This window comes from Dermacentor andersoni, chromosome 3 (genome assembly GCF_023375885.2).
Source record: "Dermacentor andersoni chromosome 3, qqDerAnde1_hic_scaffold, whole genome shotgun sequence".
NCBI lineage: Eukaryota > Metazoa > Arthropoda > Arachnida > Ixodida > Ixodidae > Dermacentor > Dermacentor andersoni.
In genome coordinates, this window is record NC_092816.1 from 16670751 (window position 1) to 16694103 (window position 23353).

At 45.5% G+C, this 23353-nt stretch overlaps 1 protein-coding gene across 5 annotated transcripts in view; it reads left to right on the plus strand.

Moving 5' to 3' along the window:
* The window catches only part of LOC126520156 (anoctamin-7-like), a 130266-nt gene that overhangs the window by 94597 nt on the left and 12316 nt on the right, over positions 1 to 23353 (plus strand). For all 5 annotated transcript variants that reach the window (XM_050169227.3, XM_055065572.1, XM_055065571.1 and 2 more), the window contains 13 exons: positions 158 to 294; positions 911 to 1079; positions 3117 to 3282; positions 3842 to 3932; positions 6505 to 6671; positions 7759 to 7841; positions 13264 to 13401; positions 16690 to 16885; positions 17009 to 17120; positions 17181 to 17235; positions 18817 to 18914; positions 19923 to 20047; positions 21859 to 22064. In XM_050169227.3, the coding sequence (XP_050025184.1) occupies positions 158 to 294; positions 911 to 1079; positions 3117 to 3282; positions 3842 to 3932; positions 6505 to 6671; positions 7759 to 7841; positions 13264 to 13401; positions 16690 to 16885; positions 17009 to 17120; positions 17181 to 17235; positions 18817 to 18914; positions 19923 to 20047; positions 21859 to 22064 (1743 nt within the window). The remainder of the gene's footprint in view (positions 1 to 157; positions 295 to 910; positions 1080 to 3116; positions 3283 to 3841; positions 3933 to 6504; positions 6672 to 7758; positions 7842 to 13263; positions 13402 to 16689; positions 16886 to 17008; positions 17121 to 17180; positions 17236 to 18816; positions 18915 to 19922; positions 20048 to 21858; positions 22065 to 23353) is intronic.

Below are 23353 nucleotides of genomic sequence, written 5' to 3' on the forward strand. Positions count from 1 at the left end.
GAACTTTTCCTTTTGATTTGTCGGAAACGGTCAGTTGCTTTCTCTATAACTCTGCTTAGAAAGTGCTCACGATGTGCTCTACGATGCGCTTCGGTGGCTACTTACTATGACGCGATTTGCGCCATGTATTTATGCACACAAACTTGCTCGCACGCAGGCACACCCAAATCCGAGCGTCAACTGGTCGGCGGGTGTGCTGGCGGCGCTACGCATCCCAAACATTATGGAGGCAGACGTTCCCAACAAGCCGCTCGACTATTACACCTGTACCTTCAAGCGCTCCAAGTTGGACAGGTGCGCTACATATCATTTGTGTCGGCCGGCAAGTCTTTTAACCTAACGATTACACGAAGGCGGCTTGTATAGTTTGCACAAAGCAGCTTGCTCCTTAAAACTTCGTCTTTCCTCTTCTTCGCAGTCTTCTTCGCCTCCTTTTCCAGCCACATGTGTAACGTTCCCATTTGTAGGATTACTGCTTCTTGTGAAGATTTGTGCCTGACAAATCTTGCTTCTGTGCCTCCGTCGGCATCTTGGCTTTCACATAGATAGTGCCCTAGCTGCTACCCTTTCTACGTATAACCACGAAGAAGCACAGTAAATGACCTAAAAAGGTGATCAATTTCAGCAAAGCTTCAAGTTCGGTCGTTCGACCACCATACAAAGAACAAACCTCATATGCTGCCTACAGTAAAAGAACAGGCAACAGTGTTGTCTGATGTTGTAGCCGTCTCATCTTACGTGTTTACGCGCGCCACATTTTCCCGTATTTTATGTTCATGGCTCAAAAAGGAAATCGCTAAAGGTTTGAGGCGTGGTCTCTCACACGAACCTGATTCAAACGATGCCCGTCTAGCATAATATAAAGGTCGCTCTGCCCTGACACATAGCCGTACTTTGTGCTGGAGCGCAGGTTTCTGGGCAGCGACAACCAGGATGAGTACTTCACGGTGACGCAGCGGGTGTGCGTGGCCTACGAGATCCTGCAGACGGCGCGCTACGGAGCGCGTCGCAAGGCGCAGATTGGCATCGACCGACTCATCGAGGAAGGAGTCTACACAGCCGCATTCCCTTTGCACGAGGTACGCGTACGACTTTATACGTAGGCGGCTGTACGGCGGCGATTGCTATAGAAGCATGCTGGCGGCGCACGTTTTGCAATCCCTGTCGTTTCCTGTGGAAAACACCGGGAAGGCGGGAGATGGAAATTCTTTTCCCATTTCTTTTGAGTTCTGTATACAGCCTCTCCGCTAGCACACCTTCGGTCGTTGTCTCAACCACCCGCATTACCCCTCTCCCCTTTAGAAGAACCCTTCCCATATATTGTGTGCCGAGGAAAGAGTATGTCGCTTTGAAAAAGACAAGTCCACTTGTCGAAACGTTGGCTACCGCTTTTACCTTGTTCTTGTTTTGCTCTTTCGTTTTGTATGCCGTTTTAATGATATTATGTCATAAGTTTGCTTTCTTCTTCATTTTGCTTTTTTTCGATTTCGCTCTCCCTGTGTGTTCTTGCTTGTGCATCGATCATATCTATACGGATAAAGGTTTAGATCTGTCCAGCACTCGTCCAGCCCGGTGTTTGTTTCACTTCCCTTCGCGCATATTTTCTGCGTACCGTCAACATATATATACGTGTTTGCAGGTGCACACTATATAGCGTTCTACAGTGATATCTCTCGAAGTATGCCTTTCTTTCTTGTGTGCGAGTTTCGACCAGGTGGATCCTGCGCATTGTCGTTGTTGGATGAATCATGCTTGCGTATCTTTTCTCTCTTCAGTAGCGTGCATGCAAAAAGTGTGTTCATTTGTATGTTCGATCATGCGTTCCTTTTGCCCGCATCCACACATGAGAAAAGCAAACTTTGGTCACTGTCCGTCACGTAGCTAGCACTTTAATATCGCCCAGCAATAATGAGATAAGTGGACATTGTGGTAAAAGAGAAGAACCGAAAGGAAGTACCTGCAACTCAGAAGGAACACGACGTGCTTCAAAAAGTTTGGCGTATACCTTCCTCGCCGCAGAAATCAAAATAGGGCGAAGATTGAGCGCAGCTGCCATGGAAAGTGTCTCCTTCGAGATTCTTCAAAATTTTTAAAGGCTGACAAAGAACTATTATACTATGCAATCGCTGGCCGTGTTATCTGCCATGTGAAATTGAAGGTCTGGTGTTTAGTGTGGGTGGTTTTGAACATCCAATCCACTCGATCCTGGTCCATATTCTTACATCGTCCTGTCGCAAAATTTTACGAGGCGCAGAAGGGTTGTCTGAAATCTCTTGGTAATTCCGATAACCATTTGGGTAATCTCAGCGTGCGTGGTGAACGGTAGCAAGGTGTTGACACGGTTGCTTATGGCGTGGGGATGTCGCGCAAAGCCGCTAAGCGTAAGACACGCGGCAACGCGCATAATGAGCTTGCATCTGTCACTGCTCCTCCCGCCTAAGCGTGTGAAACGGCTATGCGTGGCTGGAGGTCTCGAGCAGCACCGACCACAAATACCGTCAGTCATAACTTGTTTCGAATGGCGTCGGCGCGATAGCAGTGGATATGCCAAAAAGACTGAACACGCGCTATAAGCTTGAAAATAAGTGCGTTTTTGCCCATAAACGATTTTATGCCTTCCTTGTGCTGATTCTGCAAACGAATGTCGGGATGTGGCTAAGTGCCTGACGCAATATCACACGGGAAAACCAACTTGCGAGTGCCATCATTTGAACAGACACGCCCTTTGCGCATGGACTAGTGCTGCCTGTGAATCTCGCGTATAACGAAGGTACATTTGTGTTTACTTAGATGCGCTCGCCACAATGAGAGCATTTAGTTTAGTGTTGTGCTTTGTGTATGTTACGTATCTGTGTTGTGAACTGTGCACACCATTTCATTTCTCATCGGATCCGCCTGGAGTAGCATGCTAGGCATGCCGCCCGTCTTCGAGATCTATTAAACCTCTCTTTCATCCTTCGAAACAATCATCATAAACGTATGATAATTTTAGCCAGAATTGTCTGAAACAAGGTAGTCTCCAGTTCTCCGGGAAAATCTGTCTCTAGATTTACATTAACAGTGACTGGCGTACGTTACCGTGGCTAAAGCTCTGTAACTCACTGGTGCCTCCATAGGGCGACTACCGAAAACCTGCGGGCAACGTGCCACCGTCTACGTGGAACCGGCGTCAAGTGTTGTACGAGTACTGGGCGCGCTGGTCTTGCTGGTACAAGTGCCAGCCGCTGGACCACATCCGAGAGTACTTCGGCGAAAAGATTGGCATCTACTTCGCCTGGCTCGGTGAGTGTGGGATGCTTATTCGGTATATGTCCCCGTCCCGAAATCACTTCTCGACCCTTCAGACAGGCGAGAACTCGCGCGTACTGCCACTCACAGTTTCCCAAGAGCATTGCAAAACAGAAATGCTTTTCAACCATATAGCTCTCTACCGCTGTTAAGTGCATTAAAGAAAAAGTAGAAGAAGCTGTATTGAGTGGAAGCAGACTCGGGTAACGTGAACAATGCCATCACACTGAGACCACTTTCTATACATTGAGCGCACGTAAAAGGAGCCCATCACTCTTTTGGATGCTTGCTGATATTTACGTTGCACATGAAGCAACGAATTTCATGCTACAGACTTGCAAAGCGTTCTGAAAAGCTAAGATGCTATATAGTAAGATAACGTTGTGTGTTAACTTATCCTCCCTAAGGCACGCTTCTCCACATGAAAATTTTTGTGGCAAAGTCCAACTTACTAAAAAAAACTTGTTGCGTATGCTCTAGTGCATGCAGCGTTCACTTACGCATACTAGTGGGTTCTTTAAGCTTCATTCGCACGTTTATCATCTGTCCGCAGGGTTCTACACTGGCTGGCTACTGCCTGCTGCCGCCATGGGTTTTCTCGTGTTTCTTTACGGTATCTTCACCATAAGCAACGATGGCCCCACGTAAGCGTCTCGTTTTGCTAATTCGACAGAAGCTAATATTTCTCAGCACTTATCGATTATTGTAACATGCTTACACTGTATATTAACAGGAATGCTTTAAACACTGCCACAGTTAGCAGGTTAATTTTATATTCTGTCTTCACTACTGCTGTTAACTGCGTGGATTTTTTTTAATTTTTTCTTCCAGAGATTACCAGTGTCTTATACCACTCTCACAGCTGCACTTTCAAGCGTACTTTATTTTTTCTTTAATCTCCCTCTCTTTCCATGTTTGTGAATTTTTTTAAGACTTTCTGTCTCTCCTTACCCTTTCCCCAGTGCAGGGTAGCAAACTGAATATCTATCTTCCGGCTAACCTCCCTGCCTTTCGTATCACATTTATCTCTCTATTTTCAAGCGTGCTCGAGTCGATGCTGATCCAACTCAACGCAGATCGTGCACTGCCACATATCATTTTAAAACGCGCTCGACTTTTATCGTCCTACACTTGCTCACGCTCCTCCAGTCGGAAAGACTATCTATCGCATTGCGACGACTGGACGATCGGCCGTTGTGTGTGCAGGTGCTATTTGAAGACCGTCCCCATCGCTCGTCGGCCCACAAAGCTATGAAGGCACTTTTGTCATTCTTGATGGTGACTGGTCTATGTGAGCGCCTGCGACTCGCTGAGGCCCTCCGCATGTGTGCGCGAGCTCACCGGGGCCTTCCTCACCCTCCCCTCCCTCCCTCTCTTACCGTTTCCTCTTTTCCGTATCCAGAGTAGGGTAGCCAACCAGACGCATTTCTGTTTAACATCCCTGCCTTCTCTCTTTATTTCCTCCTCCGCCTCCACCCAGTGCAGGGTAACCTACCGGACTCGGTCTGGTTAACCTGCATGCCTTTCCCTTATGACTTCTCTCTTTTTTGCTTCGACTAAAATCTATTTCGGTGAGTATCGAAGCTGCCAGTGTCGCAAGGGTATTTTTTCAAGTGCGTTGGTAGGTCGTGCTGAGTGCCCGAGTTTAAGCTTTTTGTCTGTTACCAGAACAGAGCTCTCAGTCTTCGGCGGGCGTAGGCATGGTGCCGCACTGAGTACTTTGGACATTTAGCCGACCTCGTCATCGTCGTTATCTCCAGATGTGAAGTGCTTGCACCTCTACCTACAGGACCTCGTCCTTGACCACAGACTTCACTTACTTTATATAGAAACCCCTGCTGGTACATATCAGTCCATCCGTCCATGTAATTCGACTTCTCCACAAGCATGGCAACGCAGAGAAGCCTCTTAAGAAATTGGGGGCATTAGAGGGAAGTGTCAGGCTAAACAAGCCTATAAATTACACATTTTAGATGTCACATGCAAATGAGTTTCTTTAATAAAATGGGCAGGTGTTCAAAGTATTAGCAACACGTCGCAGTGACGCTAGTCGTGTTTGTTGTTATTGTCTTTTGTTTCTTAATCATTCGTTAACTCTAGCTTTTCTATTTTGGAAGTATATGTGTTAATCACTGCGCATGCTGAAGTGCCCATATTGCTTACATTTTTATTCAGTAATGTTTAAACACATATTTCTGTTTTCCTTATAAGTGAAACGAAGCAGTTGGAATGCACGCTGCTTTCTATATTTCAGATTGTATCCAGGTTTACCCTATAACTACCTCACCAAAAGTAAAGTTTTCGTTTGGAAGATTAACTAAAGGTCGCTAGCGATACAGCCTTCGTATTTCCGAAACACCTCACTGTGATGTCGCAAGCAGCGGAAACATGTGACTGCTTAAATTTTAATAGACTTAGAAAAAGTGAATAAAAGGTGCATGCGCGAACTAGAGGAAAAGTCAACCTTGCAGCTTTTGTGGACGTCTGCTTTGATAGCTCCCCCCCCCCCCCCCCCAACTTCTATTAATGATTATCCCTCCCTTCTTCCGTCAAGCGAAAGCGCTGAAGTTCCAAAAGACTTATTGGACCGTCTAGCCTGATTTAACGTTCGCCCTTAGTGTTTCTTCAAGCCATCGTTCCGTGGTCTCCCTTCCATTTGCAACCCATAAAATTCAATTCTGTTTCTGAAGTGGAACTCTAGCAGAATCCATTACGGACACCTGCTGTAATAACATGCACGGCAAACAGTGCAAACTACAGGAGCGCCCTCCTGATGAGTGTTGAGCGGGGCTCTACTTTTCGGGAGACGAACACCTCGAACAGAATAAAGGCGCTCACACTCACAGTGCATGACTTGAACCTCTCCCTTTTCTTTATTTACTTTTTTGTTCTTTTGGTCTTGTTTTAATGGAAGTGCTCTGAGTCAGCGAACCGCCAATCTGTGCGGTCAAACTGCCAGCCTTCTGCGTCGAAACGTGTTTTACGAAAAAGTAGACCTTCTGGTTTGGTTTCCAAACGGACTCCGTCAAACCAACGTCCATTTGATAAACGGGAAGTTAGGTGGAAGGACGGCAGAGCAGCCCGCTATGTTGCAAGCGCTGCCAGAATAGTTTCTCCTTGAATAATTTCTCCTACTATTCACATCTGCTAACACCAGTAAGCCAGCTAGCGTCGAAACAGCAGGCTGCCATTCGACGACCTTTGTTGAAACCGCAGGAACGAGGTGTGCAACAGCGAAAAGAAGTACCGAATGTGCCCGCGCTGTGACGAGAAGTACGGCTGCGACTACTGGTACATCAGCGACAACTGCATCTTCACCAAGATCACTTACCTGTTCGATCACCCGGGAACCGTCTTCTACGCTATCTTCGTCTCCTTCTGGGGTCAGTCTTCCACCCGTGGGCTCATTTCTAGTCATGTAATTCCAATTCTACCTGCACGGCATGAGCCCAATATATAACTGAACTTTTATATAATGCAGCCGTCAACAAAGAGCAAGATAAGAAATGATATTGCAGTGAATATACTTATACTGATAGACAGATCTCACAACCCGCCGTGGTTGCTTAGTGACTATGGTGTTGGGCCACGACGGCCGCATTTCGATGGGGGCGAAAAGTGAAAACACCCGCGCAGGTGTTAGGTGCACGTTAAAGAATGCCAGGTGGTCCGAAGTATTCCGGAGTCCCCCACTACGGCGTGCCTCATAATCGGATCGTGGTTTCGGCATGTAAAGCACCATAATGCAATTTTTCTAGACGGATCTCACGAGGTTCAATGCGCCGCTGCTGCCTTAAATGATGCCTGCAGCGGTATCCTAACGGATAGAATAACAGCCGTTCTTCTAAGCGCATCAATTTTATCTTGAATTGTAGAGTTATATATATTTATACTTACTTTAGTTTCTTCTATTCTGTGGCAAAACTCACAATGCAGATAGCCTGGTCTGTCTGCTCCATCAAAGTACGACGAGAAAGCACTGAATATTGGCACCATCTTGGCCAGAGCGATAAGTACAGGTGCACTCGCATGCACCCTAACTGTGGTGCGCTCGGTATATTCTGTGAATTCACCCATGGCGGCCGCGGTCACAGCGGCAGTTTAGTAGAACTTGCAGCTGACTCAACTACCACCTGTGGAACTGTTGCTCCGAAAAAGTATCTGACCAGCATCGCTGGGCAACCAACTCCTCTGTTAATGACGTGTCACGCGCTCCCGGTGCCCGCTCCTTGACGAAAAGAAAAGCCATGGCATGCACGCCAGCGGATAGTACATTGCTGGAGGGCTCACAAATTAATGTTGTCTGCGCACAAAACCAACAGAGGGCGCACTTGCATCAGCACTTCCATTTTTTTTCCCACTGCTGTAGTTGGCAACAATTCGAAGGGCTTTCTTTAAGGAAGTAGCATGCATTGACGCACGTTTCCCGAGACAGATGCGCTGACGGTCTGTTCCGTGTGTTCCTCCCAGCCGTGTCGTTTCTCGAGTACTGGAAGAGGAAGTCCGCCAGCCTGGCCCACCACTGGGACTGCATGGATTTCGAGGAGGAAGAGGTAGGCCAAACCTCATCAGGTGCAACTCTGAAATTCATGGCGTTTGCTGTTCGCATAGACAACACGCACGCACAACCGAGAGTGCTTGTGAAAGTAGTCCTGCACTTTCATGCGCGTTTGTTTAAACTGGCGACGAGAGAACATTAACACCTTGTTTACAACGGCTAAATAAGACACACCATCGAGCGTTCAAGCTAGTTAACTTATTTTGCACCTTTTCCCTTCCGCGTGGGCAAACGTGAAACCGTCGCACGTGGATGCTGCTTCGATTCAGCGTCTGCTCCCAGAAGCCAAAAGCGCTGCTTATAGGTTGTACTTGAACAGCGCTCCCAAATGCTGCCGCACTACTTGGCGCGGTAACACACATGCAGAAGCTCCACCCCCATAGCTTTTCCTTCATTTCTGCAGTAAATTTCCCACAATTATAGTAAAGCTAGGCAGTGACAAGCAGGCACAGCCAAATTAGTGGTACATGCTCTTGATCGCCTCGCAGGTGCATCAATGACGTCGGACTTCAGAGACTTATAAAGCTTCCGCACCTAAATTGAGCTATATAGACTAAATACCGAGTGTTTAAGGCGTGCTGGGCGAGTACTGACAGCGCTCACCAAACACAACCGCGCTTTTCCAGAAACCACGAACGCTCTATTGCTGGCGGCGCAGAGTACTTAAGTGCCTGGTAAAACCTACGCACGTCTAAAACACACACTTATGATATCTGAGACAGAATACCTGAGAGTTCAAGGCTGAAGCATTCGCGATACTGAAGCGAGTTCTGTCTTTGCTTCATCGGGTGTAACTATTCACATGCTGTTGACCATGCTGCAATGGAGGAGCATGCAACAATGCGAACGAGCGCGGTGTGTGCGCCTAAGCACGCTTTACGGCAGCTCGTAAGAAGGGAAATTACTGACAAGTAAGGAGTGAAGGACCCCGTGAGATCTGGAGATGAATACGTGAGGCATATATTGGTACTCCACATCTGGAATAGCAGGTTAGTTGCACGGCTACAGATTAACCTCTGAGAAGCGCCCCGACCTCTTCAATAGACATGTATTTATTTAGTAAAATAATAATACAAAGTAACGTTACGGTCACTATTTTTTTCCTTTTTGCTTCATTTTTCATGACGGCCGAGTCAACGATGACGGGCTAAGGAGAATTGAAAATTATACATATCCTTAAAAAGAAGGCTATATCAGCTAAACGTAAGAAAGTAAGATGTCACATAACTAAAGGATCGTTTACGACAGACTTGTTAAATCGTAATGTTAATATGCAATGATTGATATTTCGCGTTCTTGTTTAGACAGCCATATACGTATATATTATAGCCGGCGTTTCTTGTTATTTTTTAACAGGCCTGTCACAAGGGCTGTCAAGTGAGGCTAGCTTAGCAGGACCCTTTGAGGAACTATCAGGCATTGTTTGGGATATCATTAGCCATAGTGAGATTAGAATGACTGGTGATGCTTATAGAGTGCTGACTAACGGCCATCTCCTGTGTTATAAAGGTCTCCAAGATAAGAAGCAATACGGGGTAGGGTTCTTAATCCATAAGGACATAGCGGGCAACATTGACGAATTCTACAGCATAAATGAGAAGGTAGTACAAAGGTACTACAAGCCTACGCTCCAACATCCAGTCATGATGATGATGAAGATGTTGAATTAGAGATGAGAAAAGTGCAAACTCAGTATACTGTAGTAATGGGCGACTTCAATGAAAATGTGGGGGAAAATCAGGCTGGTGAACAAGCAGTTGGCAACTACGGCGTCGATTCTAGGAATGCTAGAGGAGAGATGCTGGTAGGATTCGCGGAAAGCAATAAGCTGCGAATAATGAACACTTTCTTCAGGAAGCATAGCAACAGAAAGTGGACCTGGAAAATCCCTAATGGTGAAACAAGAAATGAAATTGATTTCCTACTTTCTGCCTATCCCAGCATAGTGCAGGATGTAGAAGTGATAGGTAGGGTAAACGGCGTGCAGTGATCATAAGTTGGTGAGGTCTAGGATTCACCTCAATTTGAACAGAGAATAAGTAAAATTGGTAAGGAAGAAACAGGCCAACTTAGACACAGTAAGGGTAAAAGCAGACCAATTCAGGCTGCTACTTGCCAACAAATATGCAGCCTTAGAACAGATAGATGAAGATGACATAGAGGTAATTAATAAAACCGTAACTATAGGCTGACTTCAGAGGCAGCAATTGAAGTGGGAGGTAAGGCACCAAGGCAACCAGTAGGCAAGCTCTCCTAAGTAGCAAAGGACCTAATAAAGAAACGAGAAAGAATTAACATTTCCTACCCAAGAGATATGATAGAATTCGCGGAACTGTTAAAACTGATCAACAAGTAGAAAATAAGGGATATTCGAAATTATAACGAGAGAAGGACTGAGGAAGCCGTAAAAAACGGACGCAGTATGAAATCAGTGAGAAGGAAACTTGGCATAGGACAAACCAAGGTCATCAGCAGCAGCAGCCTATTTTATGTCCACTGCAGGACGAAGGCCTCTCCCTGCGATCTCCAATTACCCCTGTCCAGCGCCAACCGATTCCAACTAACGCCCGCGAATTTCCTAATTTCATCGCCCCACCTAGTCTTCTGTGGTCCTCGACTGCAATTCCCTTCTTTTGGTACCAATCTGTAACCCTAATGGCGCAACGGTTATCTAACCTGCGCATCACATGACCTGCCCAGCTCCATTTTTTTCTCTGAATGTCAATTAGAATATCGGCTATCCCCGTTTTCTCTATGATCCACACCGCTCTTACGCCTAACATTCTTCCTTCCATCGCTCTTTGCGCGGTCCTTAATTTGTTCTCAAGCTTCTTTGTCAGTCTCCAAGTTTTTGGAAACAGGAAACATCGCCACCGTGACTATCGACCCGCGCAAAATATTCTTGGCCTCTTGATTTTTCATGAAATCCTACAAAAGTGAACAACATGCGCAGGGGCACTGCTCTCGCAATATTCTGCGGAGAAACGAATGCGGCCTTTTCTACCAAAGGACAGCGAAACGAAAACAGGCTTGTTCCGCGTTTTCCTGTTTCAATTCTCCCTTTTTTTTTTTTTTTTTTTTTTTACCGATTATGGGAGAGTATTATTTCCAGCCCGCACGCGAACACTCACAGGTATGTGGAGAAAGGGAACGTCGGTCTCGCACAGATGGAAGCACAAATGTTTCATTGCGGTTCTCATTATTTCTATTATCATTATTTTTTTTCCCTCTTATTCTATCTCTCTACGTTGGTGAAATTTCCATGCCGCCGAACGATCGAGCTACCCAACTCGGGCGCCAAACCCACCTTTGTGTCCAATCAAAAAGAATTTCCAAAGTTCTATCTACGAACGTCAGATGTGGCATTTAACAAATTGTATTGTCCTCCTACGCATTTCGCGCTCTCTCTCTCTATCTCTCTCTCTCTCTCTCTCTCTGCGGAGTTGTGCAACAAGAACGCCGGGAATCGAGCAAGCCTGCGTAATGGAGAGTGAATAGCAATCAGAGTTCCTTGAACCGCGCCCGTATGGTGTTGCCATCTGCCGCACACTAACTACACCACCAAATTTAGTGTGGCTTTTTGACGAGCAGATGGCGCCACCATTCTGCATTGAGTACGGTGCATGGTGGCATTACGCATGGTGCATGGTGGCATAGTGGTAACCACCATAGTGGCACGGTAGGGCGCCCTGTCCCCGACACTGCTTGTAATACAGTTCGACGACATTTCTGTTGTTTGCTTGTGTGCACATTCTGTTCTATTCTATTCCGTTAAATTCTTAGGCATAAAATATATCCTAAATAAGCAGTGCTGGAAAAGTACGCAATTTTAATTTTACCCTGCATATCGCAACATTCAGCAGTCGAATGCAGTTAGTTGACTGGCTGCAGATTCGCAGCGAAGTGCACAACAATTAACAGTACGCATCATCACTGCTCGTGGTGGTCGAACGTAACAAAACCTCCGCCATGTTCCTTCTTTTCTTTCGGTTTCTTCGCAGAGGCCCTGACGAAAGAAACAGCACTTTTTTTCAGTTGGCTTTTCTTATAACAGTCTGCTCCAAGCCACAGTTCAGCGTTGAAGAAAGCATGCAGTAAACGAGACAGCGTTAAAAAATGTGTAGTGTTAGTAAATACACAGGATGATAATATTTAAAGAGCGTAGGTTAGGGCGTGTTGGTATTCCATAACTGAGGTTTTTTAGCGCACAAAAAGGGACGAAAAACAGTGGCAACGCTGACAGCGCTGTGTCCGCGTCTTTCCACTGTGTTTCCACTGTCTTTCGTCCATTTTCGTGCGCTAAAAAACCTCAGTTATATAATATTTAGGTTTTGTGGAGTTTGCGAAAGATAGCACGTTGCAGATAAGTCTAATCCTTCAACTGGATTATGCAGAGAGGTGGTTATTACTTGCGCGAGAAGTAGAAAAACATTCAGCTAATTAACAGAAATCTACTAATTATGTTATAAATTATTTATCTTACGACGCATACTGCAATTTACGAATTCTAGCCGGCGAGCTTGCCAGGTGTATCCTCTTGGAATGAATTTACGGAATGACACCAGTTTGGAGATATGCGTTGTAAAACTTGCCGTAAACGCACTATTGTTCTACTTACATTTTTAACAAAACGCTCTTTTATGGATTGAAGCACAAAAGTATCTGGGACGCCCATGTATTTTGTTCCACACTTTGGGAAATACTATGTCGAAACTGGTGTCGTCCTGAAAATTCATTTCAAGTGGATCCGTCTTGCGAGCTCCCCGGCTACAATGAATTAACTCCTATATATGTGCCCTAAAGTAATTCATTAAGAAGTTCATTGGTGATCTTTTGTTAATTAGTTGCATATGCTTCCGATTTCTCGTGCTAGTAATGTCCGCCTCTTCAAATCATCCACCTCAAGGACAAGCATTACGCTATCTTCCACAGGCGATTTCTAAAAACTTCATAAAGCTTTGATCGCCCTGTATACAGGGTGTCCCAACTATCATGCACCAAGATTTAAACATATACAAATGCCACGTAGCTAGACAGTACTAAGGTAATGTTGTTTGCCGTCCCTTAGAGGGATTCAGGTTATTTTTGCACTGCGCCTAATTACGTAATTAGCCTTAATTAATTAATTAATCGACTTTTCAAATAATATATTCAGACGAAAAATGCCAATGAGAAAACTGCAGTAAAGCATGGAAAACTCCCGATGCAGCTTTCTGTTGCTTAATACGTGCTTCATAAAAGCGTGTTTCCGATCGTGAATGAAGCCCGCACGCGCAATATTGCCGCGCGACTGCAGCCGCTCGAAAGTGAGACTTTAATTGTTAGCCTCGCTTACAAATAAGACTGAGCACAATTACGATCCACTGGAGTTTACTGCAGTAGCAAGTAACACGCAGTTTGTTGACCTCATCCCGCAGGAGCGTCCTCGGCCCGAATTCGCTGCCAGAGCATCGCACGTCGAGCGCAACCCAATCACGGGGGCCAAGGAACCGGCCTTCCCCGCACGTGTGCGCAAGCAGAGGGTCGCCGCTGGCGTCGCCATCTTGCTTCTCATGGTGGGTGCTGCACCTGCTCTTTGCACGACGGCGCATCTCCGGGCACTGCGCCTCCTCCAAACTAATGTCCCACCTTACACCAGCCAACCACTCAAAGTTCCCATTCATAGGTCCAACTCATTTTGGTTTTTAATTACAGAAGGGAGAGTGTCCAATTAGAACATGCTGCTAGAGCGTTGTAAAACTATCTAAGTACAAATCAGTGAAGTGTAATAAGAATATACGATCGGTTACTTAAATTATCCTAATCTGGACGACGTATCACTGCCTGTGACCCGAGTACTCATCAAATAATACCATGTTGACATTTTTGAAACGCGGTCGGCGGGTTCGTTATAACGACTCAGTGACCAAACGAGTGGTTAGTTGCATTCGATCGTAATTTGCCTAAACTTGCATGATTTAAGACATGCATTCAGACTAGCGTTGATGAAGCGACGACGAATGACAAGGCAGATAGAGACCCTTAAAAAAAAAAAAAAGGAAGACGCGCATGACATTCTGCTCAATACAAGCTCACATAGCTGATCCTTTCGTCGAATGTGTTGTGACGCCTTAGAGGGGATACTAAAGAATAGAACGAATTCATTTTAGACTGGTGGAATGTCCATTTTCACTGATTTGGGGGAGAATATTGACTATTGATCATAGGAGCACTTGGAGGCCAAAGTTTCCCCTCTTGGACTTCTCGGCGAAAAGTGAGCGCTGGTACATGTTATTGTGGCGTTACGGATTTCAAAGTATTCGCGTGCTGCGTTCGAGCTCTTTTCGCACTAGAAAAGTTCCCGGAACGGGCTGGTCTGAATGGATTCTTCCAGGGCGATGTTTAATTGGTACAGACTGTCAAATAGATGACATGACGGCGAGCTGGTGCAGGAACTGCAGCGCGGCCTCACATTTGTCGTTTTCGCATCCTCTCTGGTTTGCCTATAGCCTCTTCTCACGGCGGCATTTGTTTTTCAAGTTTGAAATTTCATTCTTGCGGCTTGAGTATATAGGTGCACTGTTGCATTTGCTTATGGAATACACATGAAGAACTTGACCTGTCTGCAGGTTGTCGCACCCTAAGCGTCTGCTTTCGGTCAACCCAACTATACACGCCCAATACACAATCTGGTGAGGCAGCCGATAGGGCGAACCATAAATATCTCGTTAGGAGCATTGACTCGACGTTGCACGCGTCAAGTGGTCGTATCAAACCCGTAAGAATGGCTCCCCTAAGTCCATTCGGCTTCCCGAGCCAAGTAAATGCCATTCGACACGTGCCGGCTATATGTACATGCTTTAGTATGCGGGAAGCTGCACACTGTGCCCGCTATGTACAGTGGTTAGTAAAACAATATATTTCCAAACGTTCTGCGAAAAACTGACATTTCCGCGTGGCTTGAGAATGCAAGTTGGATGCTGGCACTTGTGCTGCCCTGATCAGTACAGCCGAGTTCTGGCTTCGTTCATTTACCTATGCCTACTCATAAAAAGGCAAAGAGGCCTAACTTTCTTTGCGGAATTCACCAATTAACCCATGCAGGATCTCGGCACTTTTGTGCCGGACCGTGCCGAGCGCTGTAGCCTTAGCGCTTCAAGCTATTGAGGGTGAAAGGAGACCCTCATAAGCTTTTTATGGCAGCGAGGGGGCACCACGTCTGTGTTTAGTTTCTGAGTGTGTGCAAGTGATTCCGCGTGTCAACGCTGAGCAGAGCGCTTCAGAAATTAAGAAAAGATTGCCGCAGTTCCACTATACACACTGCACAATGCAACCGTTGTTCATCTCGGATGCATTGACCTGAGAGCATGTGACGTATAGATGCACTCACACCTTATCCAAAGAACACTGTACATATGCCACTGATAATGACGTAAAACAGGTTGACGAAAGCAAATCGCTAACCAGAACAATTGCGCTATGCACTGTAAACCAGTTTAGCCTCTTAAGCGTGTTGTTCTGCGTCTATAACTGACAAACGCGCTAACAAAAGGCATTTCCACAAACCAAAGCACACACTCATTGGGTGCGTTGAGTCGCCATAACACCCTTTTCTGCAAACGCTGCAAGGCATGTCATTACAGTGAACGAATAACAGCTCGAAAAGACAACTACGAGAATGCGACACACACGCGTGCTGTCAGACGACGCACGTCCTTTTCTTTTCGCGCTGTTATTCGTTCATTATGGGTCAGAACCAACTAGCCCCCCCCCCCCCCCCCCCCAGCAAGCCTTAACAGTGCCATTACAACCATTTCTTAGTAGCCATGCACACACGCGCTACTCATTGTTGCACCTTGCTATTCCAGCGAATAACCGCAAGGCAATGCCATCTAAAAAAAGAACCACTAAAATCCTGTAGTTACTACAAGGACAAATAGAGGTCACTGAAATCCGCAAAAAAAGAAAAAGAAAGAACGGCAAAGCTTTTTTTTCTGTTTTGTTCCTGAGACTTACAATATGATACGACGACGGCCACAACACAACAGCACTTTGATATTGAAGCACAGCAAATACTTGGCGGAGTAATTCTAACACAGAGCACACATATGCAAAGAACGTTCACATACAACCACTGCTAGCGCTGCCTACACCCATGTACGGGCTCATATAGGCTCATATAGCCATGGTGTTTTGACCTGCAGTGCGCTACCACTGGGAGCATCTACATTCTACATAATTAAAGAATAAATCTCGACAGAATTCTTGTTTCGAGATAATCAGCTAAGAGGTACTTCAAAGCCATGCATGCCTGTTCATAAAAAATCACACTATCTGGAACCCCTTTCGACTAGAAAATTCCGATTATCAGCACGGGGGCGATATGTACTCCGAAGAATGGGTGTTTTGACAGCTCGTAAGACCCTTAGCAACAAAAATGTTTTGTTTTTTTAAGGTTAAAAATATATCACTACGGAAACTAAAAGCTTGTTTTGGTAACCAAAACAGCCTAACACCCACATTTTTGGAAATTTCTCTTTCGCAAGCAGATGTTTTTAATGCTCGAAAGCTTCTCAAGAGTGTACAGTGGTTTACAATGTATATATAACCGGGACATTTTATGCTGCAGCAAACATCCCCGACATCTTCTTTTTTTCGAATCAAATCTTGGCTGCTAGCCCACACTGTAAACCAATTTACGTCCTTAAAGGTTCTTAAGGGTGTAGATTGGTCTATAACTCACAACCTTACACGCTAAGGGACGTAAAGGTGTAAATTATAGACAGAATTTCAGTGCAAGAGCATCTTTATGACTTTTCGGGCAGCATGTTGTAACCGAGCGCCTGCGGTGATGTATGCTGCAGATTGCACTGGTGCTGGTGTTCATGGTGTCGGTGATCGTGTACCGAGTGCTGGTGTCGATCCCCCTGTTCCGGAGTCAATCGTTCAAGGGGCTCGCTTCGGTCATTGCCAGCAGCTCGGGTGCGTTCGTCAACCTCATCTTCATCATGATCCTCGGGAAAGTCTACGAACGACTCGCATATCGGCTCACGCAGTGGGGTGAGCCATCTAGTTTCTCATATGCTAACGTTTCGTTATTTCATGGGGGCGAACTAATTGCAGTGTGACTTAGGTCTGCGTCGTCCAGTTGTCCTAATCCTAACGCCTATGCTCTACATGCAGAAATGCACCGCACGCAGACGGACTTCGACAACAACCTCACACTCAAAGTGTTCCTGTTCCAGTTTGTCAACTTCTATTCGTCCATTTTTTACATTGCCTTCTTCAAGGGCAGGTAAGTTTGTGTAAATCAGAGATTATTGGTCCTGGAAAGTGTGCACACTTACCCATGCAGGTTCGTTGGTTACCCGGGAAAATATGGACACCTTCTTGGCCTACGCAATGAGGAGGCAAGTATCGTAATAACCGTAAGTTGCCAAAACGCGATGGCGCTTCTTAAAATGTGAAGTAAATTAACTGAACTTAGGTGGAGAAACATAATAAATCTCAAGGGGATCGGAGTGTGGAATCGTAGCACGCGATACTGATTTAAATGTAATACCTGGGCTACTACGCGCAAGCAAAAGATTGCGATGCCAAGCAGAGGTCGTGCATTTTGGTTCGTCACTGTGTTTTGGAAGTAGAGGAAGAAAAGTGACCACAAAAAATCGAAGAAGTTTTAATTGCATAATGAAAGTATATCATGTCGGAGAAACTTCAGAGATCTGCTTGCACATGCATGGAATAAGATGCGAAAATTCGCGAGAGGAAGTATGGCATCCATAGAGACAAGGTCAATAATACGCAGCATCAGTGTTAAAATTGCGCAGCATTTATTGAAATATTAACCGCATGTATTCCTTCGGTAGAATTTGAGGCATTTTTCATTTCTTATTGGAAACCTGCGCTCAGGCAATCCCAGACTACGCCTCAGTCAGCGCGCATTCAATATAGCATTCCTGTATTCTTGTGAAAATCTCGCTTGTCTAACTCGTTTAATGCAATATTGCATACGGTGGGTTTAATATTGCGTCACGTGCAGCGGTCGCTCCGTGACTATTGCGTTCTGTAGTTGAGCACGAGGTAACGTTTCCATTCTCGGCCGTCAAGGCCTTATTCTAATGGAGCGCAAAGCAAAAATGCGCGTGCACTGTGCGTTGGCCAGACGTTAAAGAAACCCCGGTAGTCAGTGTTAACCCGGGAGCCCTCCTCCATGGCATCTCTCATACGTTGATTTGGGAAGCTGAACCCCATCATGTGCGCAGACACATAGCGTCTGCACGTTCTATGCGGCCTCAAGGGATACTCCAAAATCTGGTTTAAGTTTACTTAGTAACTCCGTAGAGTTGCACCGTGTGCTAGGACCTTGTAGCAGAACTGGTGTATAGTTTTGTGGGAAACATGGGCGCTCTCAACCTTTGTCGAAGATACTAGACTGGACCACACACTTTATACATGTTAGTTTCTATGCTCGTGTATGTTGTGTGCATGTGTATTGCATTTTGTATTATTTCATCATTTCACATGCAGCCCTCGTGACCAGGAGTAACATCCTAGGCGTATGGCCAGGTGTACCTGTCCACAATCCATCAAAGAACTTTTCTCTCTCTCTCTCTCTCTCTCTCTCTCTCTCTCTCTCTCTCTCTCTCTCTCTCTCTCTCTATATATATATATATATATATATATATATATATATATATATATATATATATTCGCCCCATCAATAAACGAATCGGCTGCAGGTAACAATTACCACTCGGATAGTGCGACAACGCGAAACAAACCTCTCGACTCGAACTCGGCCGCATCATTGATGGAAGAAATCGAGTGGCGAAAAGCATTCCTGAGTCCATGTCCCACTCATGAGCATATAGTCTTGGAAATTGCTATTATTCGTGAACAGTTGATGCACGAGACTTGTCCCGTCACGAATTTCGCTAATTTTCCACTTCATGAAGTTTGCGTTGAGCGACGCCTTTGCGGTGTTTCAGTGCAGTGGCAGCGACTGCCTGTCGGAGCTTGCCCAGCAGTTGGCGGTCATTATGGTGGGCAAGCAGATGATTAACAACGCACAGGAGATCCTCGTACCGTAAGTTCAGCAAGTTCGCCACATTCACACATAATTTCGTATGCAGCGGTCGGGAAATGCACTGGGTTGCTGCCTGTGATGTTTGGTGAAATCCAGTTGCGAAGCATATCACGGCGGAAGCCGTCGTTCTGTGGGCTTGGAAATAGGAATTGATGTCCGCGAATAGAGAGATGCCCAACATTTTGCATTTAACTACTAGTCTTGTCTTTCTTATCTATAATGCTCTTGTTCTTTTCGTAAATTACTTGTTTGTACGCGCGTAATTTCATGGGCAAGTGATCAAGTCCGAGGCATGTATACGTTTGAGCGCTGCCTACCACAAGCCTTCTGTATAGTATATGTAGAGAACCCAACACGAGGCAGTATATGCGTATACTTCCGCTCTGACACCACAAATACTTGCTGAAATGCTCTGTGCTGTCGCGAGTGTACTATGCAAGTAATCACTGTTATTCCAGTAGTCCTTCATGACCATGCATGTACTTCAGAGATATTAAAGTAAACCGTATCTGTTATAGTCTGGGCCGTTTGAAGATATCGCGCATCTTTTAGAGCTCATCTATTCGCACTCACGCACGCACAAGCTACATTAGTGGGGAAAAAGCTTTAAAAATCTTGCTTGAGATAATATTTTGCGTCAATTTCTTATCGTACTTTGAACTGCAAAACAGGTAGTTGAGTCTATTTCGAAAGGGCGCATTAGAATATCAAGGTCTATATAATCGAGGTTGGTGCTGGGAGCTCAGTCGTTTGATTTCTTGATAAATTTATAAATGTCGACTGTCTCAATTCCTCCAAAAGTCACGTAAAACTTTGTCAATCAATTTCTTAAATTATTGATGCTCAACAATCAAGGTGCCGATAAACCAGACCTTTTCTGAGTTCCAGGCCGTAGTTTTCTTACTTTTGCAAATACATATGAAATTTTGGTGGTCGGGGTTGTCACCGTATGTGGTGCCAGTGGCTCGCATAACGGCGGTAACAGTAACGATGGGTTTGTCATCGCAGGAAGATAAAGGCGTGGTGGCATCGTCACAAGACCAAGCTGGTGTACCGTGAGTCACTAACGCGTTGGGAGCAGGACTATCAACTTATTCAAAACGAGGGACTCTTCCAGGAATATCTCGAAATGGGTGAGGAAATTGATAAGTTCGTACTGCTCCATCGCGAAGCTCCATTGATTTTGATGAGTCAGCGTTGGTTTGCATAGCAAGAACAGATCGGTGCGCGCCGTATCTATTCCTTTTTTGCCATTCATGTCTTGGCTGTGTGCGCGTGTCAACCTTGAGGCTTCTTGCGGCCCACACACGCTTAATTCCAGGCTTGTAAAGCTGAACCTTCGTAAGCGCTAAGCCGACAGATGTAGTACAGTAAGGTTGTGGTAATTTAAAACCTGTTTGCGCGAAATTGTCCTGCAAATAGTGCAAGCATGATTTCAGCGTAAAAAAAAAGAAAATAAAGACAGTCAAGGGGATCAACCAGACTGATATTTGGTTGGCTATAGATACCCTGCACAAGGAAAGAGAGAAAACACGTGGGTGCTAGCACTTGAAGGTTTATTATGTGAACAGCAATATATATCAAGTAATTCGGAACGCTAACGGGAGAAAAGAAAACACTAAAAAAATGCGTGCAAGATGCCAGAATGTTTACAAGTCAACGACTTCCTTTATGGCTGATTCGCAGCGCGGACTACTGGGACAGAAAAGTTAAGGCACGAGAAGAGACAAGACAGAGTGCAGAGACACGAAAAAGAGTCCCTTCAACTGTAAATTAAATTGATCAGAAACGAAAAATAAGCGAGTTGGTATCGAACAACGAGAAGTCTCTTTTCCTGATTTAGCTCTTGTCCCAGTAGTTCGCGCTGCGAATTAACCATGCTTCCATACCAACTCGTCAGTTTTTCGCTTGTGACTTCTTTTACAAAGTGAATCGACTAGCTCTGCAAGAAGAACTATATGGCACTGTGCGTGAAGAAAGAATGAGGGTCCTGATTAGAAAACAGCGCTGCAGAAGTTGACACACAGACACAAAACGTGAGCACGAGCACAGACGATGAAGTGCAATGAGGGTCAATGAGGGTCCGCGTTCACAGCATATTTGTCAGGCGCAAGTGCCATCCACAAATGGCCATCGCCGCCATCATGAGGTGGGGCAATCTCAACGCCACCTGCGGTGCAAGCGCACTTACGTAAGAGGCCTTGTTTTTTGTTCTTTTGTGAAGTGCTACTCATACGGAGTGTCGCATTTCTGATTACCCTAACCTTATTGCCTGAAGTTTGGGTCGGCCTTGTGTAGTGCCGCAGTACAGATTCGGTGATTTTCAAACTTCACCCCTTCCTGTGTGTCATATTTTTCTATAAATCTAACGGCCCCGATATATCAATAAACTTTATATCACTCTTTCTTCGACATGTTATGCCGTGTGTCTGCCTATATTGCCTCAATTTCATGTTCACAAATTTAACCTCACGTTTTTTGCCAGTTCCCCCGTTGTATCTTCCAGTATACAAATTTTATTTATGCGTTTTTTAACATCACGAGCTGATTTATGAATCTTTTCGAACGTTCCACAGGCACTTTTTTCTTTACCTGGCGGCTCGCGGACAACAAACATCGCTTAAATGAAAGTAACCTTCTTTGAACACGTTCAGCGAAAGAAAACGAGGTAAAACAATGAAATTGATCTACGCAGAAGAAAAAAAAGATTTCTTCGTGGCGACGGCAGTGAACATCATACATTTCGCCGTAAGCGCACCCGTAGAGCAGCTGCAGTGAGTTCTGATCGCCTGGCAAAGCTCACAGTGGAAGTAGCGCGGTTACTTTCCAGGCTATACGTACTACGTAAACACCCCAGAGTGGCCAACGCCCTCGATCGCTAAGCGCTTATACCGCAGCTTTCGCGTCATCTAAGCGAAGCGCGCGCCGCGTCTCCCCAACGCAGTGCTGCAGTTCGGCTTCATCACCATCTTCGTGGCGGCGTTCCCGCTGGCACCGCTGTTCGCGCTGCTCAACAACTGGGTCGAGATCCGGCTCGACGCGCAGAAGTTCGTCTGCGAGACGCGCCGGTGCGTGCCCGAGCGCGCCCAGAACATCGGCATTTGGTTCTCCATCCTCGAGTTTCTCGCCAAGGCCGCCGTCATCAGCAATGTACGTTCCCAGTCCACTCCTCTGTATGTGCCATGTTCATAGACTCCCCCTGATTATCCCTCGGCCCGTGTGATGACTGACTGAGCGCGAGCAAGACCATCAACAAGCACCTACAATTATTTGAGAGAGAGAGAGAGAGAGAGAGAGAGACGAAAACTTATCATTGATGAGAGTGCGCAAGCAGGCCAAGTAGTCCGGCGCAACGTTTTCAATGCCAGCAGATCCGCTTCGAATGTGGCGACATGGCGAAGTTGGCGCTGCGGGTGAAATTGAACCTCTATTTTTTTCTTTGATTGTATGATAAAACTCGCATCTGTTGATATCGCCTCTGTATGCGCTGTCTGACCTAAGTTTCTATAAGAGCTCCCCGCCCGCATCGCGACGCAGCACTTGTGTCGAGCGGCCTTCTCCGGCGTATCAGAAGTATGCCTTGATATCTCAATTCTCACTCTCTCCACTCTGGCCTTTTTCGTTCGTAGGGTAGCAAGCCACGAACATAGCCCTTCCGGCCGACCTCTCTAATATTCTCACATTAAAACTGTCCCTTGCTTTTCGTCACATATAACCTCACAGCTTACTCTCAGGTTGTATACGGTCTTGACGAGACTTTATTACTGAAAAAGAAAAGCAAGACACAAGAAGAGCTCAGCAGCAAAATACATACAACTTAGAGAATTAATTCAATTCTATTTTTGAAAGTATATGTATCATATATAAATATATCAGCATTGTCGTTGTCACTCACGGTGTTAAATAACAAGTGCTCAGAAATGTTCTCAGGCGATCAATACCGCTGAGCGAAATTCTTTTGATAAGAAGAATGAAATTCGGGTTTCTTGTGCTTACATATTGCGATTTATACCGCCACGAATGCTGCAAAAATTTATTAATATCGCAGAATTTAAATGAATTAGGACGCCCAGTTGACATGTAGAACATGGCACGTGCGCTTGCTTAGTAGTATTCTTGCAACGGCTTCTCTTGAATTTAACTCAGAATCTTTGCGCTCATCGCGTAGTGCTGATCAGGCCTCATCTGAAAACATCCCCAAAATTACTAAGGATAAGCTTTTAATACAGAAAACTGGCAAGCTCGTTATAGGTGGTGACTCATTATTTCCCAGCTCAAAGAAATTTACGAGCGCGGCATGTATGTTCTTAGCATTCTCACGACATTCAAGAGCGGTGTATTTAGGTAATTCGGAGATGCGGCACATTGCATATATACTACAGTGGGCAGTAATTACGTCACTCGGAAAGGATTAATTTTCAGGCGTTTATTTTCTTGCA